Genomic DNA, 12,653 nt, shown 5'->3' with positions numbered 1-12,653 from the left:
CTGCTTGGAGTTTCTGCAGTGTATACTGGGCTCCTCCTTGGCTACCTCCACTTCCAGAAGAAGTGGAAAAATGAGTATTGTCTGCAGATTTTAAAAGGCCTCTGCTACCACTGACACCTTACAGAATGATGGTGCCTCCACAAAACCAGAGTACTAGCCACTCAGGCTGTGAAGGCCGTGAGCACCTGCAGCTGCACCCCACCAGCTTTGCCAATGCTGTTCTTTTTCTTTGCAGGATTACCCCAGTAAGACCCAGCACACGGACCTCACCGGTCAGTGGCAGCTCTCAGTCTTTCTCTGTTGTGACGTTTTGAAGACGACTGCTCAGGTATTTTGTAGAATTTTGTTATTGTCTCTTTTATTTCTGATGATTATATTGTGGTTATGGCTGTCGGACAAACACCATGGAGACGCTTCTCAGTGTGTCGGCACAGGGCAGCGTTTCCTCAGTGCTGGGAAGCCTGCCTGCTTCAGCGCCGAAGTGCCAGGTGTCTCTGGGAAAGTTTCTGTGCCTTCCCTTTCTAGAATCTACTGATTTTTCTCATTTATGTAAAGAAAACAAAGTTCATGTCTTTGATGTATGTAGTTGAGTCTGAGGATCCTTCCCTTCCCTCTTCCTTGTTATTCTGTAATATTTTACGACAGACTTATAATTAAGAAAATTGGAAGTCTCTCTGCTGAAGAATTCAACAAATAGAAAATCCACTATTGCTGAAGAGTATAGACAGGTGTGTAAACCAGAGCTGAATCTCAAAGTCAACGTCACTGCTATTGATTACGTTTGTATAGCAGTTACCACAAATCAAGTACATGATACTTAAAAAATACTCGGCTGTTAAAACAAATAACAATCCTTGTGCTAGAGCGGATGCAGTGGCGGACCATCATGCCTAGTGACGTAAGCCAGTCCCCAAAAGACGATCAATCAGTTCTTGTCACATCTAAGCAAGTCCAGCCAGAATTACAGGGGAGGTACAATCAATTCCTCCATGAAGCAGGGTTACTTTAGGGACATTTAGGTATCTTGAAGTTATGAATAGTGTTTTAAATAACCTTGTAATTACTTAGTAGCTCTAAATCATCTTTAATTAGTTCTGGGGTTTAAGCCCTAGCCTCTGATAACGTCCTGTGATAAGTTGAAAAGGGACAGAATATCTGCTGAGTCAGTGCAGTCAGTGCTGTGAATAACCTTTAATTTTTCTTTCTGTTTTTTTCCTAACTTCCCAAATAATGAAGTGCCAGCCTGTTAATTTCTAGCCCTTAAAACTTTACAATGTAAGTAAGACTGCCTTTTTTCCTTTATATCCTTTCCATAATTTAAGTTAATGTAATTTTTATTTAAAAAGTTATCATGTGTACTTTAGCTTACAAACTTTTTAGGCGTTGTGATACATTTCAACATGGCAGAGTGGATTTTTACATAGACAAATGAGTAAATAGGTAAATATGTCGTAAAAGTCCACTTCTCCCCATCAAAAGTCCCTACAGTGATTTTTCACCATCATGGATTGTTGCCTTTTTCTTAAGGGTCATCCGATTCATGCCATTTGCTTTGTATAACAGGTATGCTTTCATAAATTTCATTCAACTTAGCATTTTTGAGATTCATCCATATTATAGATTGTTTCAATCATTTGTCCTTTCTCTTTATATTCCAGGAGAGATTCCCATTGTGTATTGTACCAATGGTTTATGCATTCTACCACTGCAAATATTTGCAATGTTTCCATTGTAACTACTATAAATGTAGTACTTTCTTTAAATTACTTAGAAGAAGGGATAGAGAGAGACTCTTCCATTGGCTGGTTCACTCCCCAAATATCTACAAGGGCTCGGGGCTGAGCTGGGCCAAAACCAAGAGCTTCATCTGGGTCTCTCACATGGGTGGCAAGGGACCAGCTACTAAGGCACGGACACTGCTCTCTCGCAAGTTAGCAAGGAGCTGGATTGGAAGTGGAGCAGCCAGAAGTTCAACTGGTAATATGTTAGCATTACAGGCAACAGCAGCACAATGCCAGCTCTGAGTATGGCACTTTCTAACTTGCCTTTATGCATGTTCCTGTGGAGCAGTAAGCACCCAAATCTGCTCACTGTATAGGTTATAATAGAAACATTATACTCGGGCCCGGCACGATAGCATAGTGGTTAAGGTCCTCGCCTTGCACGCCCGGGATCCCATATGGGCGCTGGCTCTATCCTGGCAGCCCCGCTTCCCTTACAGCTCCCTGCCTGTGGCCCGGGAAAGCAGTCGAGGACGGCCCCAGGCTTTGGGACCCTGCACCTGCATGGGAGACCCGGAAGAGGCTCCTGGCTTCGGATTGGCATAGTATCGGCCATTGCGCTCACTTGGGGAGTGAATTATCGGACGGAAGATCTTCCTCTCTGTCTCTCCTCTCTGTATATCTGCCTTTCCAATAAAAAAATAATAAAAATAAATCTTTAAAAAAAAAAGAAACATTCTACTCTATGATTGTAACTCCTGACACAGTATCTGGCACAGATGCACACTTTTCTCAGCAGATGCATCCCCGGAACTCCCCAAAGAAAATTGAGCTATCGGTAGGAACTACAGCGGACACGCCCCCTAAGATGTTTTCTGCAGTGAAGACAACAGGTTAGTTCCTCAAACTTGCACCAGTTCATCACTCCCTTGATGGCTCAGTATATATATTTTTTGATAGCTATTACTAGGCCAAAAGAGATACTTAATTGTTCCATTTATTATTTAGATGGATCATAATTTGCCAGCAATTTGAAAAGATAACAAGCAAAAATGGAAAGAAAAATCTTTTTACTTCATCCTTAACTACACTTACTCACTCCCGAGGGTTCTTTCCCAGGTTGGACACTGCCTCTTCAATCCGGGAGAAGAACGGGACAGTCACACGTTGAGGCCTGTCCACATTAACTTCCTGGTGATACTGTTTGGTTTTGGGGAGTGTGTGAGACAAAGTCCCTGAGACATACTGCCAAACTGGGAGCCAGCTGCTTTCCCTGGTTCTCTGTTGCCCTGTGATGCTGAGAAGGTCCTGGAGCAGCTTCGTACATCCTACAACATCAAGACCCATGGCACAGAATCCACAGTGCTGGACAGTGACCAGTGACCACCCCTTCACCCACTGTTCATACATGGTGGTATGCCAGGTGTGCCAAAGGCCAACACCTGAACGATATGGTAACAATAACAGCAGGAATAATACCTTTGATGCCAGCTGGTCGTCCTAGCAAGAGCAAGTCCAGTGTGTTTCAGGCACTATGCTAAGTACATAAAAGGAGTTTGTGCTGAACTACAAACTCTGCAGTGGTGACCTAACAGATATGTGTGACATCCACAGTTAAGCATTGGGCTTAGGGGTTAAATGCCTCTTAGGACATTCGTATCCCAGAATGGCAAGTCCTGGCTCTTCTGCTAGTGCAGAGTGTGGGGGCAAATGAAGGCTGCATTGCTTGAGGCCCTGCCGCCCACATGGGGGAGAAGGATGGAGATGTTGGTGCCAGCTTTGCAGCCTGGCAGAAAACAACGTGCTTTTTGCCGCAGACCCTGTCCCTCCGCAGCCCTTTAATGGCAATCTTTGTATCACACAAAGAACGTTGTGTCTCCTGGAGGCTCCGGAGTGCCCTTCCTTCAATAACCAGCACAGCCTCTCCGCTCTGCCACTGCCTTGACAACCTGACTTTCAGATGCTGTTTATACCAATTGCTTAACTAGTAAAAAAGAAATGCATGTTTTCAGAGATGTCACAACTCTGGAAGGTAGGGATTGTTAGGTACACATTCAAAACCAGGCAGGCTAAGCGTTAACAGGACGTACACGCTGGGAGTCAGGTTAACCCTGTGTACTTTTCACAGTTCTTGAAATCCAAATTCTGTTCATCCCAGGTAATGGGAAATTCAGCACAAAATGATGAAGGGGAAGGAATGGGTAGCCTCTGGTAAGAGAACATGAAAAAAGTTCAGAGTAAGTTCCATGTGCTATGGCAACCAAGTGGTTGACATCCAGGTTAGCTCTGTCATTGTTGCTAACTAGTTTCTCAAAAACTAAGCTCAGGGTTCCTATCAGTATTTTTTTTTAACTGCAACATTAGAATTCTTCCAAGTACCTAAATCCTAACACTGAATCTGACAGACTTGGCATCGTTGAATACTAAAACTAGGAAATAATCATTAGCCTTGGTCAACAGTAACTTGTAAAATAGATTATGGAATAGGTGTACTTAAAAATAACCTGTCACTCTGGCAAGGAGATGGATGCTGAGGGACAGATTTGAAAAGGCCTCTCCAGTGTTTCGGAGCTTGGCGCATTTTGGACTCAGATGTTGCCATTACAGACACTCCACCTGGATCTGACAGTACGTCACTGCACTGTGAGCTGACACGTCGGTCTGTTCTCATGCAGCTGTTCTTCTCCCAGAGGAAATAGAAGCTGGATGTTCAAAGCCAACGTTCTGCTGAAGCTGAGTATAATTATCTTTGCTCTCCCAGAATAGTTTCCAAGGATTTCATTGAATTACAAATAATAAGAGACATCTTAACTTCGCACCTAATAGGCAATCTGTTGAAATCTTGTTTTTTTTTTTTTAATTATACCATTAAGAGGACTCGTTTTGATGACCCTGCCCTTGCTGAAATGTTCCATTTTTAAAATCACCAAGGAAAATCAGTCCATTTTGTAAGGAGTTACATATCTTTTTAGGGAAACATTGCTTACATTGGTTTGTTCAGTAAACTGTATGTACTTCCTGTAATTTCACACAATTTCCCATAAATATGTCCCGTTAGGCTTAATCAAAACCTTTCAGAAATGCTAAGGAGATGGAAATGTTAATTTGATTATTGCACACTGTATATGCACATCAACTTATCTGCCATGACCCCGGGGCCCACATCTGGGAAGCGACCCAGAGCAAAGAAACTGGTGTACGAAAGTTGTCTGCAGCCTCCATATTTCCAGATATTTTGTGATGACTAGATACAGTAAATGTGGTATATATACATGATGGAATACTACTACCCAATCACAAAAAGACTGAAATCCTAGCTTTTGTAAATAAATTAGCCCATTGGAGACCAGTGTATTCACTGAAATAAGCCAGTCTCCCAAAGACAATTTTTTTTTTTATGTGTGGTAACTGATATAAACAGTAATCTATGAAGTGACATTGACATTTTGAGATCTGATTGTTCATTGCCTGTGGATATTCCCCTGAGGAAGGGTGGCCTCTTTTTGTTCCACTTATGGTTTATTCTTAATGCAGTAGAGGATTAAGTGTGTGCCTCTAACCTGAATGTGTCTTACTGGAAAAACTTTCTCAAGGAGGAGTAAGGTGGAAGTTTTCACAGTTAAGTCTCGGCAGAGTCACTGCCTAACAGGAAGTCAAAGTGGAAACAAAGGCAGAGGTTGGATTATCTATCCCTGTTTAGAAATGACATGATCCTATTTCAGGATTTTTTTTTTTTTTTGAAAGTGTCCACAGTAGCCAGAGCTGAGCTGATCAGAAGCCAGGAGCTTCTTCCAGGTCTCCCAAGGTGTTGAGCCATCCTCAACTGCTTTCCCAGGTTACAAGCAGGGAAGTGGAGCAACAGGGACTAGAGCTGGCACCCATATGGGATCCCCAACGCATGCAAGGTAACGATTTGGTCACTAGGCTATACAGGATCCTATTTACAGGGAAATGGACAAACTCCACGAACAGACAATTTCTGTGACTTTATTTACTTTCTATATTAGTAGCCTTGTAAACGGAGCACATATAAAAGGGGAAAAAGTGATCTTATGGGATGGAAAAAATCCGTGGAAGTACTCCAATTTCATTGGTTTCTGTGGAGTAAAATGTTCAACCATTAAGACCAACACTGATGCTCTGATAGGCATCTAGCTTATACATTAAAATTCTAAAAGAGGTAAATGAACTTAAACTGAACCTAAGTAGAAGAGGTTGATGCAGAAAAAAAAAAACTCCAGGGTTGATAAACTATCCAGCCTGCGAAGCAAAAAAAAAAGGGGGGGTGTGGGGGGGGGAGGTGGAAAGCCACAACGTTTCCTTTTCTAAGAGAAGGGTCAGGTGGCAATGCTAAATTTCGTAAAGAAAATTTGACCACTGGTTGTGATGTCTGTGGCTTTTGGGGCAAACATAACCCCCAATTACAGTGGCTGTGGTTATAGGCTGTTGGGCAGGACTTCCAACATCAGATGCGGCTAGTGCCCACGTGCGCCGGGGTCCTCTGGCTTCGCTGTCCCAGCAGAATCCCTCCCCGCCCTCCGCCTGCTGCTGCCGGTGACGGATGCACTGGCCTTGCTTGAACAATGACTTAGGGGGACACAAAATTAATTTAACCCAAAAATTAATAAGCCAGAGTCATAAATTACGTTTTTAATATCTCAGGGATAAAGAAAAGGACAATTTATAATCAACTTTATGACTCAATCTTAATTTATGACCAAGACTAAACAAAAACGTGTCCTAAATGAGTCCAGGGAAATATGGGCCACAACCTCTGCCTGTTGCGTTCCCTTGCTGTAACACTGAGCTCCCTGGCGACTGCCTGTCTCAGCAGGGGCAAGCTGTTCTGGGGTCACACGGCTTCTACCTTACCCTGGTCTGTTCTTTCTGGATTTTTTTCCCGTGACTTAGTGGCTAGACCAAGAAGTGAACTGCTCTGAATTACATTTTCAGATTTTCCCCCCCCCTCAGTTTAGTGAAGTGATGGAAATTCGTAGGCTTACAAAAATGGACTTCAGTCTTTTCAGCAGTCAGTCCCTTCCTGTTTTATTCCCATTGAAATGATCTGTATGTTTGGCAGGATCATTAAACATGTCCGTATCGGTGACATGAGTCTGCACTTGAACACCGGAAGTACAGATACAACATGGCAGCAGCTGCGAGGCTGTGAGGTTAGAGTCCTGCACTGGAGCACTGCCGGCTGCACGGTGACGGGGCCCTGAGCAGGTCCTGCGATCCACTCCCCATCTGCGACTGCACTGCTCGCCTCGTACAGCGGCAGAAAGGCACATGTGAAAAACTGCCAATGGCGTGGCACTGAGCGCTGAAGTAGGAGTGCCTTCATGGCTACTGTTATCTGACCATTTTATCCAGGTAATGCTAAGAAAAATTCATAGTCTATTCTGGCAAAAAAAAAAAAGTGTTAGTAACACATGACAGCATCTTACAGGAATCCTGGAAAAACGGAACTAAAAAACTAAAAAATTGGTAAGTTCATCTGCCGTTTTTTCATCACATGTCTTTATTGCTGGTAAGTTATGGATAATCCCTACCGCTTCCCTTATTGTATTGTGTTAAGCAAAACATTAACACAGGTACTTATCAGGGGTTCAGGGTACTGTCATTGTAACTCAGGAGGGAAACGTAACTAATTTAGGATAACTCAATTCATTGAGTTTAAGATTTATTTTTATTGGAGAGGATGAGAGACAGATCTTCCATCCGATGATTCACTCCCAAGTGACCACAATAGCTGGAACTGAGCAAATCCAAAGCCAGGAGCTTCTTCTGGGTCTCCCATGTGGGTGCAGGCTCCCAAAGCTTTGGGCCGTCCCCAACTGCTTTCTCAGGCCACAGGCAGGGAGCTGGATGAGAAGTGGAGCTGCCGGGATTAGAACCAGCGCCCATATGGGATCCCGGGCGTTCAAGGCGAGCACTTTAGCCGCTAGGCCACAGCGCCGCCGGGCCCGCATTGAGTTTTTAAACCCTTCTTAACAATTCATTTGCTTCTAACTAATGCATTTGCTTCTAATTAGTGCATTAACAGGAACAATGAATGCAATACTACCTTTAGCTCTTCCAGTGTTATACACCCCATGTGCTATGATTTCAATCAGAGCCCTAATTTATTGGAAGTCGGATATACAGAGGAGAGACAGAGAGACAGAGAGGAAGATCCTCCGTCCAATGAGTCACTCCCCAAGTGACTGCAACAGCCAGAGCTGCGCAGATCTGAGTCAGATCTACGCAGATCTGAAATTGGGAACCAGAAACTTCTTCTGGGTCTCCACAGGAGTGCAGGATCCTGAAGCATTGGGCCGTCCTTCCTCGACTCCTTTCCCAGGCACAAGCAGGGAGCTGGATGGGAAGTGGAGCTGCCGGGATTAGAACTGGCGCCCATATGGGATCCCGGCACGTTCAAGGCGAGGCCTTTAGCCTCTAGGCCACGCCGCCGGGCCTGCTTACTACGGCTTTCTTTGGGCTATTTAGCAAAAATAAATAGGATCCGATCACCAAGGAGGATGTTAGCTGGAGGTAGGTCCCACCCTCTGATCACCACCTTGCAAACATTGCTGCCTGTTCCCGATGCCCTCCACAGGACAAGCGGATCCGGATGGAGGTGCCTCTGGCCCCTGCAAGCCTGACACCCACACCAAAAAAAAGGGGGGGGCCAAAATCCTAAGGCTTCCGGTAATGAAGCCTGCCTCCTGCGGTGTCCAAAGACTAAAGGAAAATGCTCAGGCCACTCCCGCTTCCCAGGCCCTCCCTTGGGAGTGTCCTTCCACAGGAAAGCCATGCCAGGTCCCGTGGACGCAGGTGCCAGCGACCCTCGTCCCTGCTGAACAGACTCGGCAGGCACACAAGCCCAGATGCCTCTTGCTTTCCCAGGTGCCGCCTGTCTCGGAACATGTGGATGACAACAAAGCCGTCGCCGTCTGTCTGGGCTGACTGCTGAGGGTGCGCACCCGCACAGGACCAGGGCATCAAGGTGAGAGGTATCGCTTTCAGATTCTGATGCACAAACACTCAACAGCAGAGCCAACGCTATTCCAAAGAGAATGTATGTAAACCTTAATGCGCTGGACACAGGTGACTCGCAGAACACAAAATAGTCCTTGTAAAGACATCCGCTGCGGTCAATGTGAAACGAGCACCGTGAGGTTTCCAATAGTGGCAAATCTCCAACAGGTTAGACCCACCCCGCAATGATCACAGCAAGGTGAACGTTCTCTAGAGAGTCTGCTCAAGCATTAATGGAGTCAGAGCACGAACTCCGAAAGGGGGAAAATGATACATTCAGTGTATTGGGGGAAAACTATCCGTCAAAAAGGGTAATGAGGCCACGATGCAGAAAAGACTAAAAAGCCGTGGTTTTCATTAGTAGAACATCCGTGGCTCAGCGGAAGTGGCCAAGAGAAGCCAGTGTGTGGCCTAGTGGTTAAAATTCCCAGGAAGCCACTGCTGTTCCTCCACTGCCTTGGGCTTCCTGCAGACCTGCGCAAGGCCCAGACAGGGGACATTTGCAGGGTTGCAACCACATGAGAAAGGAATATTCCTAAGTATTCTAAGCATCAAAGTGTAGAAAACTCTGGGCAAAGTGCGTGAAGCAGAGCAGAGCACTGTATCGATAGAAGACAGGCAATAGCCTGCCCTCCCGGCTCACCTCCCCAGGGCTCACCTCCCACGAGGTGACTCCTCGCATCCCTGCAGGTCTCAGCGGCTCACCTCCTTACCCGGCCCCGTTTTCCTGACATCGCATTACACATGTATTAGTTTCTTCTCAGTCTTCTTCAAGAATTTGGATTTTTTTTTCCCTACTGCTGTATTTCCAGAAATAAATACTGTGCCTGGATCATACCAAGCAAGTGTTTCAGTTATTAATGCAGAAGATCAAAGACTAAACTGACCGTACCCAAAGTCAGTCCAGCTTCTTTGGTCCCCAAGGAAAGTACGTTGTTGATTTCACAGGCTGAGACTTCAGGGGCTAATGCAAAGACAGTTGGTTATTGCAGTAAAATTACCCAAACAAAACAAAGTGAGGGGAGCTGTTTCAAGATTGTGTTTATTTGCTGCAAGACTATGAACTCTCTAGTAAACTGGCTGATAGTTGCAAGAAATCAAACACTCAAGTCATACTTTGCTTCCCTTCCTAAATACAATGCACCTGCAAGGGATGACCTTGACTGTACGTCACATCCTACGCTGTTTCTTGCAGGCTTCCGAGAACACTCGCACAGGGGTCTGTCACCAAAGCTCCTCCGGATTAGGACCTGGCAGTGCTGCGTGCTGGCCGACAGGTAAGACCACTTGAAGGTGTTGATCCTTACCTTGGTAGCAGTCAGTGAGACATACAAATATGCTTGTGAAAAGGAAAAACATTTTATGTAGATGGAACGACTGTACATTGTGGATTCTGACCTTTGGAAAACCCTAAGATCTCAGGTGCACTGTGTCGAATTGGTAGTATCTGACAAACCAGTACAATACTGGTAGGCACTGTGTGATTTTTATGTAACACAAAATAACCAGCAGCCCATTTCGTTAGAGAGACACGACCAAGGAAACGCTGACAGTGTTACCTGACTTTCTTTCCGTTGTTCCTGCAGGGCTGTCTGAAGCGCCTCCGATGCCTTTTCTTGATCTTTCGCATGCTCCGTCTTCCATAATTCCCTTTCCTCAGCGTGGACTCTTTCCAAACTTTTTCTTTCTTCTTCTATGGCTTTTAAAACTGCTTCCTTCACAGCTTCTTTCTCAAGCTTTAAAATAAATAATGTTTAAAATAAAACTACTGGGCAAGAACACCGTACTACGTAACTCCTTGCGTAAGACAATCCTGGTGAAGCTAGATGACAGAGAACTTGGCTCCTGTAGGGTTGGAGCCCTGACCTGCTGTTTTTATGCATGGTCAATAAAAGCGGTAAGAAATCTATTCTTTTGTATACACATCTTTCTACTTCTCTGATATTTCCAAACCTCAGGCCTCTGCTTCAAGTAGATCTGAGCCCAGCTGCTACTGCCAGGGGCTTTGCAATCTGAAGGTGTGCATCAGAATTTGTGTTGTTTACACACATAGATATGTACTGGAAATTCAGATCAAGGAAACGTGTTGGTTCATTTAACATAACATCAATTGTGTAGTTTATTAAAAAATATTAGCAGCGTGACTGGGAAAACAGGGAGAAAAGACGTAGCTGCTTGCTTGTAACTTTCTCCTCTTTTAAAGACAATTTACTCCCAAACGGTCCAGGAGAGAGAAGGGGCATTAGTCATTAACTTAGGGAACTGTGGGTATTTTTCATGATTCATACAAAGACAACAAAAGGCAGCACTTACAGCGAAAAAAAAAATGAAATTATAGCAGACACAATTTCCATATTTTATACTGCAGTCATTTTCTGCAGTGAAACATTAAGAAGAACATTGGCAATGACCTAAATAGGCTTTAATTTTGCATTGCAGCAGCTCAGACTGTGTGCTCTAGGCAGATGCTGCATCCCAGCTACTGCCTGCTCCATCTCCTTCTCTCCTGTCTGCTTTCCCAGCCACTGCCTGTCTGTATCACTCACTGTCCATCCTCCAGACTGCTAGGCGATCTGCTCTCCGCCTGCAATGCTGGGCAACTGTAGCTGTGACGTAAGCATGGCACGGGGTGCACACAGCATTACTACAGGCATTATCACACTCCCCTTCTTACTATACTAGTACTTAACTAGTATTTTTAATTTCTTTAAGACAAGGATGAATTCTTAGCCATTGTGTAATTTTTTTCCATTGGCACAGTGGGCAACACTTACTTCCTGAGCTTACTTTTCAGTCCCAAAGTTCATTTTCTAACTGTACCTGTTGGTGTGCACACACGTTGTCTGTATATGTGTATAACTCTAGGCTCGTCTATATCAACATATGAGTACTCACTGTTATACTGGTACTCTGTGCAATGAATTATTCTAAATCTGTTTTAACAATGGCCCTGCAATAGAGACTGGTTCTTAGACACCCACACACATCCGAGGGCCTCCATCAAGACCCAGGGGGGCATCGGTGTCCGGATAGGTACATTATTCCTGAGTAATAGAACGTATGTTGTGAGGCACCTCAATGCCATCCTGATCTCGTGTGATCTCAGCTAGAACATGGCATCATCACATCCTACACTGAGGGAACATACAAGACAACCTTTCCCACAGAGAAACCTTATCCAGCAGCACAGTAGCAACAGCCGGAGTAAATTCAACTTTGTGCTTCACTTAAAGGAAGCCCATTACTATGGATGGAAATACCTTTGTGGCAGACACTAACGCCTCCTTGTTTTTCTGTCTTTCCTCCTGCAGACATTTTTCCAGTATTTCCTGTGAGTGAGAAGACAGTTGGAAAGAGTAAACGTGCCATGAGAGGCGACAGAACACACTGTTCCTGCATTGTGAACGTATCTGACATGTTACCTTCTGTTCTTGAGATTGCTGAATCAAAGCTTCCTTGATTTTTTCCTTTAGGAGTTCCTTCTCTGTGTCCAGCATTTCAAGGAGCCTCTGGTGCTGCAAGGGGAGATGAGCAGGAGGATTACCGCCCTGAGCCCAGTATCCCGGAGCACAGCTGCTACGATGCAACAGCCCAAGCAGTGTGGCAATGATGTTCACGAGCTTGCTTGGTGAATGACTACCTGACCGTCTTCATTTCTGCTGCAGTCCCACTAAAGACATTTCAACATCAGTACTACTTACTCTTACACTTCAGCAGATTCAGAACATGGAGTTCACGAAAGCACACCGGGGCGTATTTTAAACCACAGCTCCTGTGACAGGGTGGGGGGCTCAGGCGTTTTCTTCTACTCTAACATGCTAGTGAAAAGGAACCCGGAACGCTCTGACATCCCAGTCTAGATGCCCGGAGATTGGAGCTCTCTAAGCAACTTCAACTTGAGTAGCTTCCAAT

At 44.8% G+C, this 12,653-nt stretch overlaps 1 protein-coding gene and 3 long non-coding RNA genes across 7 annotated transcripts in view; 3 read left to right on the top strand and 1 right to left on the bottom strand.

Moving 5' to 3' along the window:
• Positions 1–412, top strand: part of LOC121161155 — a 96,994-nt gene extending 96,582 nt beyond the window's left edge. Inside the window, exon 3 of the long non-coding RNA XR_005884640.1 lies at positions 236–412. This is a non-coding gene — a long non-coding RNA (uncharacterized LOC121161155). The remainder of the gene's footprint in view (positions 1–235) is intronic.
• The window catches only part of CCDC91 (coiled-coil domain containing 91), a 211,349-nt gene that overhangs the window by 50,612 nt on the left and 148,084 nt on the right, over positions 1–12,653 (bottom strand). For all 3 annotated transcript variants that reach the window (XM_040987458.1, XM_040987459.1, XM_040987462.1), the window contains 3 exons: positions 12,164–12,256; positions 12,002–12,070; positions 10,301–10,477 (listed from right to left, as the gene is read on the bottom strand). In XM_040987458.1, the coding sequence (XP_040843392.1) occupies positions 10,301–10,477; positions 12,002–12,070; positions 12,164–12,256 (339 nt within the window). The remainder of the gene's footprint in view (positions 1–10,300; positions 10,478–12,001; positions 12,071–12,163; positions 12,257–12,653) is intronic.
• Positions 1,467–5,093, top strand: LOC121161154. The gene is made up of 3 exons (XR_005884639.1): positions 1,467–1,563; positions 2,521–2,614; positions 4,329–5,093. It is a non-coding gene; the product is annotated as an uncharacterized LOC121161154 (long non-coding RNA).
• LOC121161153 lies at positions 6,399–12,531 on the top strand. Of its 2 annotated transcripts, none has more exons than XR_005884638.1 (4): positions 6,399–7,094; positions 8,610–8,709; positions 9,937–10,018; positions 12,215–12,531. It is a non-coding gene; the product is annotated as an uncharacterized LOC121161153 (long non-coding RNA). The 2 variants fall into 2 exon arrangements; XR_005884637.1 differs by lacking the exon at positions 12,215–12,531 and adding an exon at positions 12,053–12,171.

This window comes from Ochotona curzoniae, unplaced genomic scaffold (assembly GCF_017591425.1).
Source record: "Ochotona curzoniae isolate NIBS_2020 unplaced genomic scaffold, NIBS_Ocur_1.0 contig_4645, whole genome shotgun sequence".
NCBI lineage: Eukaryota > Metazoa > Chordata > Mammalia > Lagomorpha > Ochotonidae > Ochotona > Ochotona curzoniae.
The sequence above is the reverse complement of the archived record's forward strand: the minus strand, read 5'-3'. Positions and strand labels throughout refer to the sequence as shown.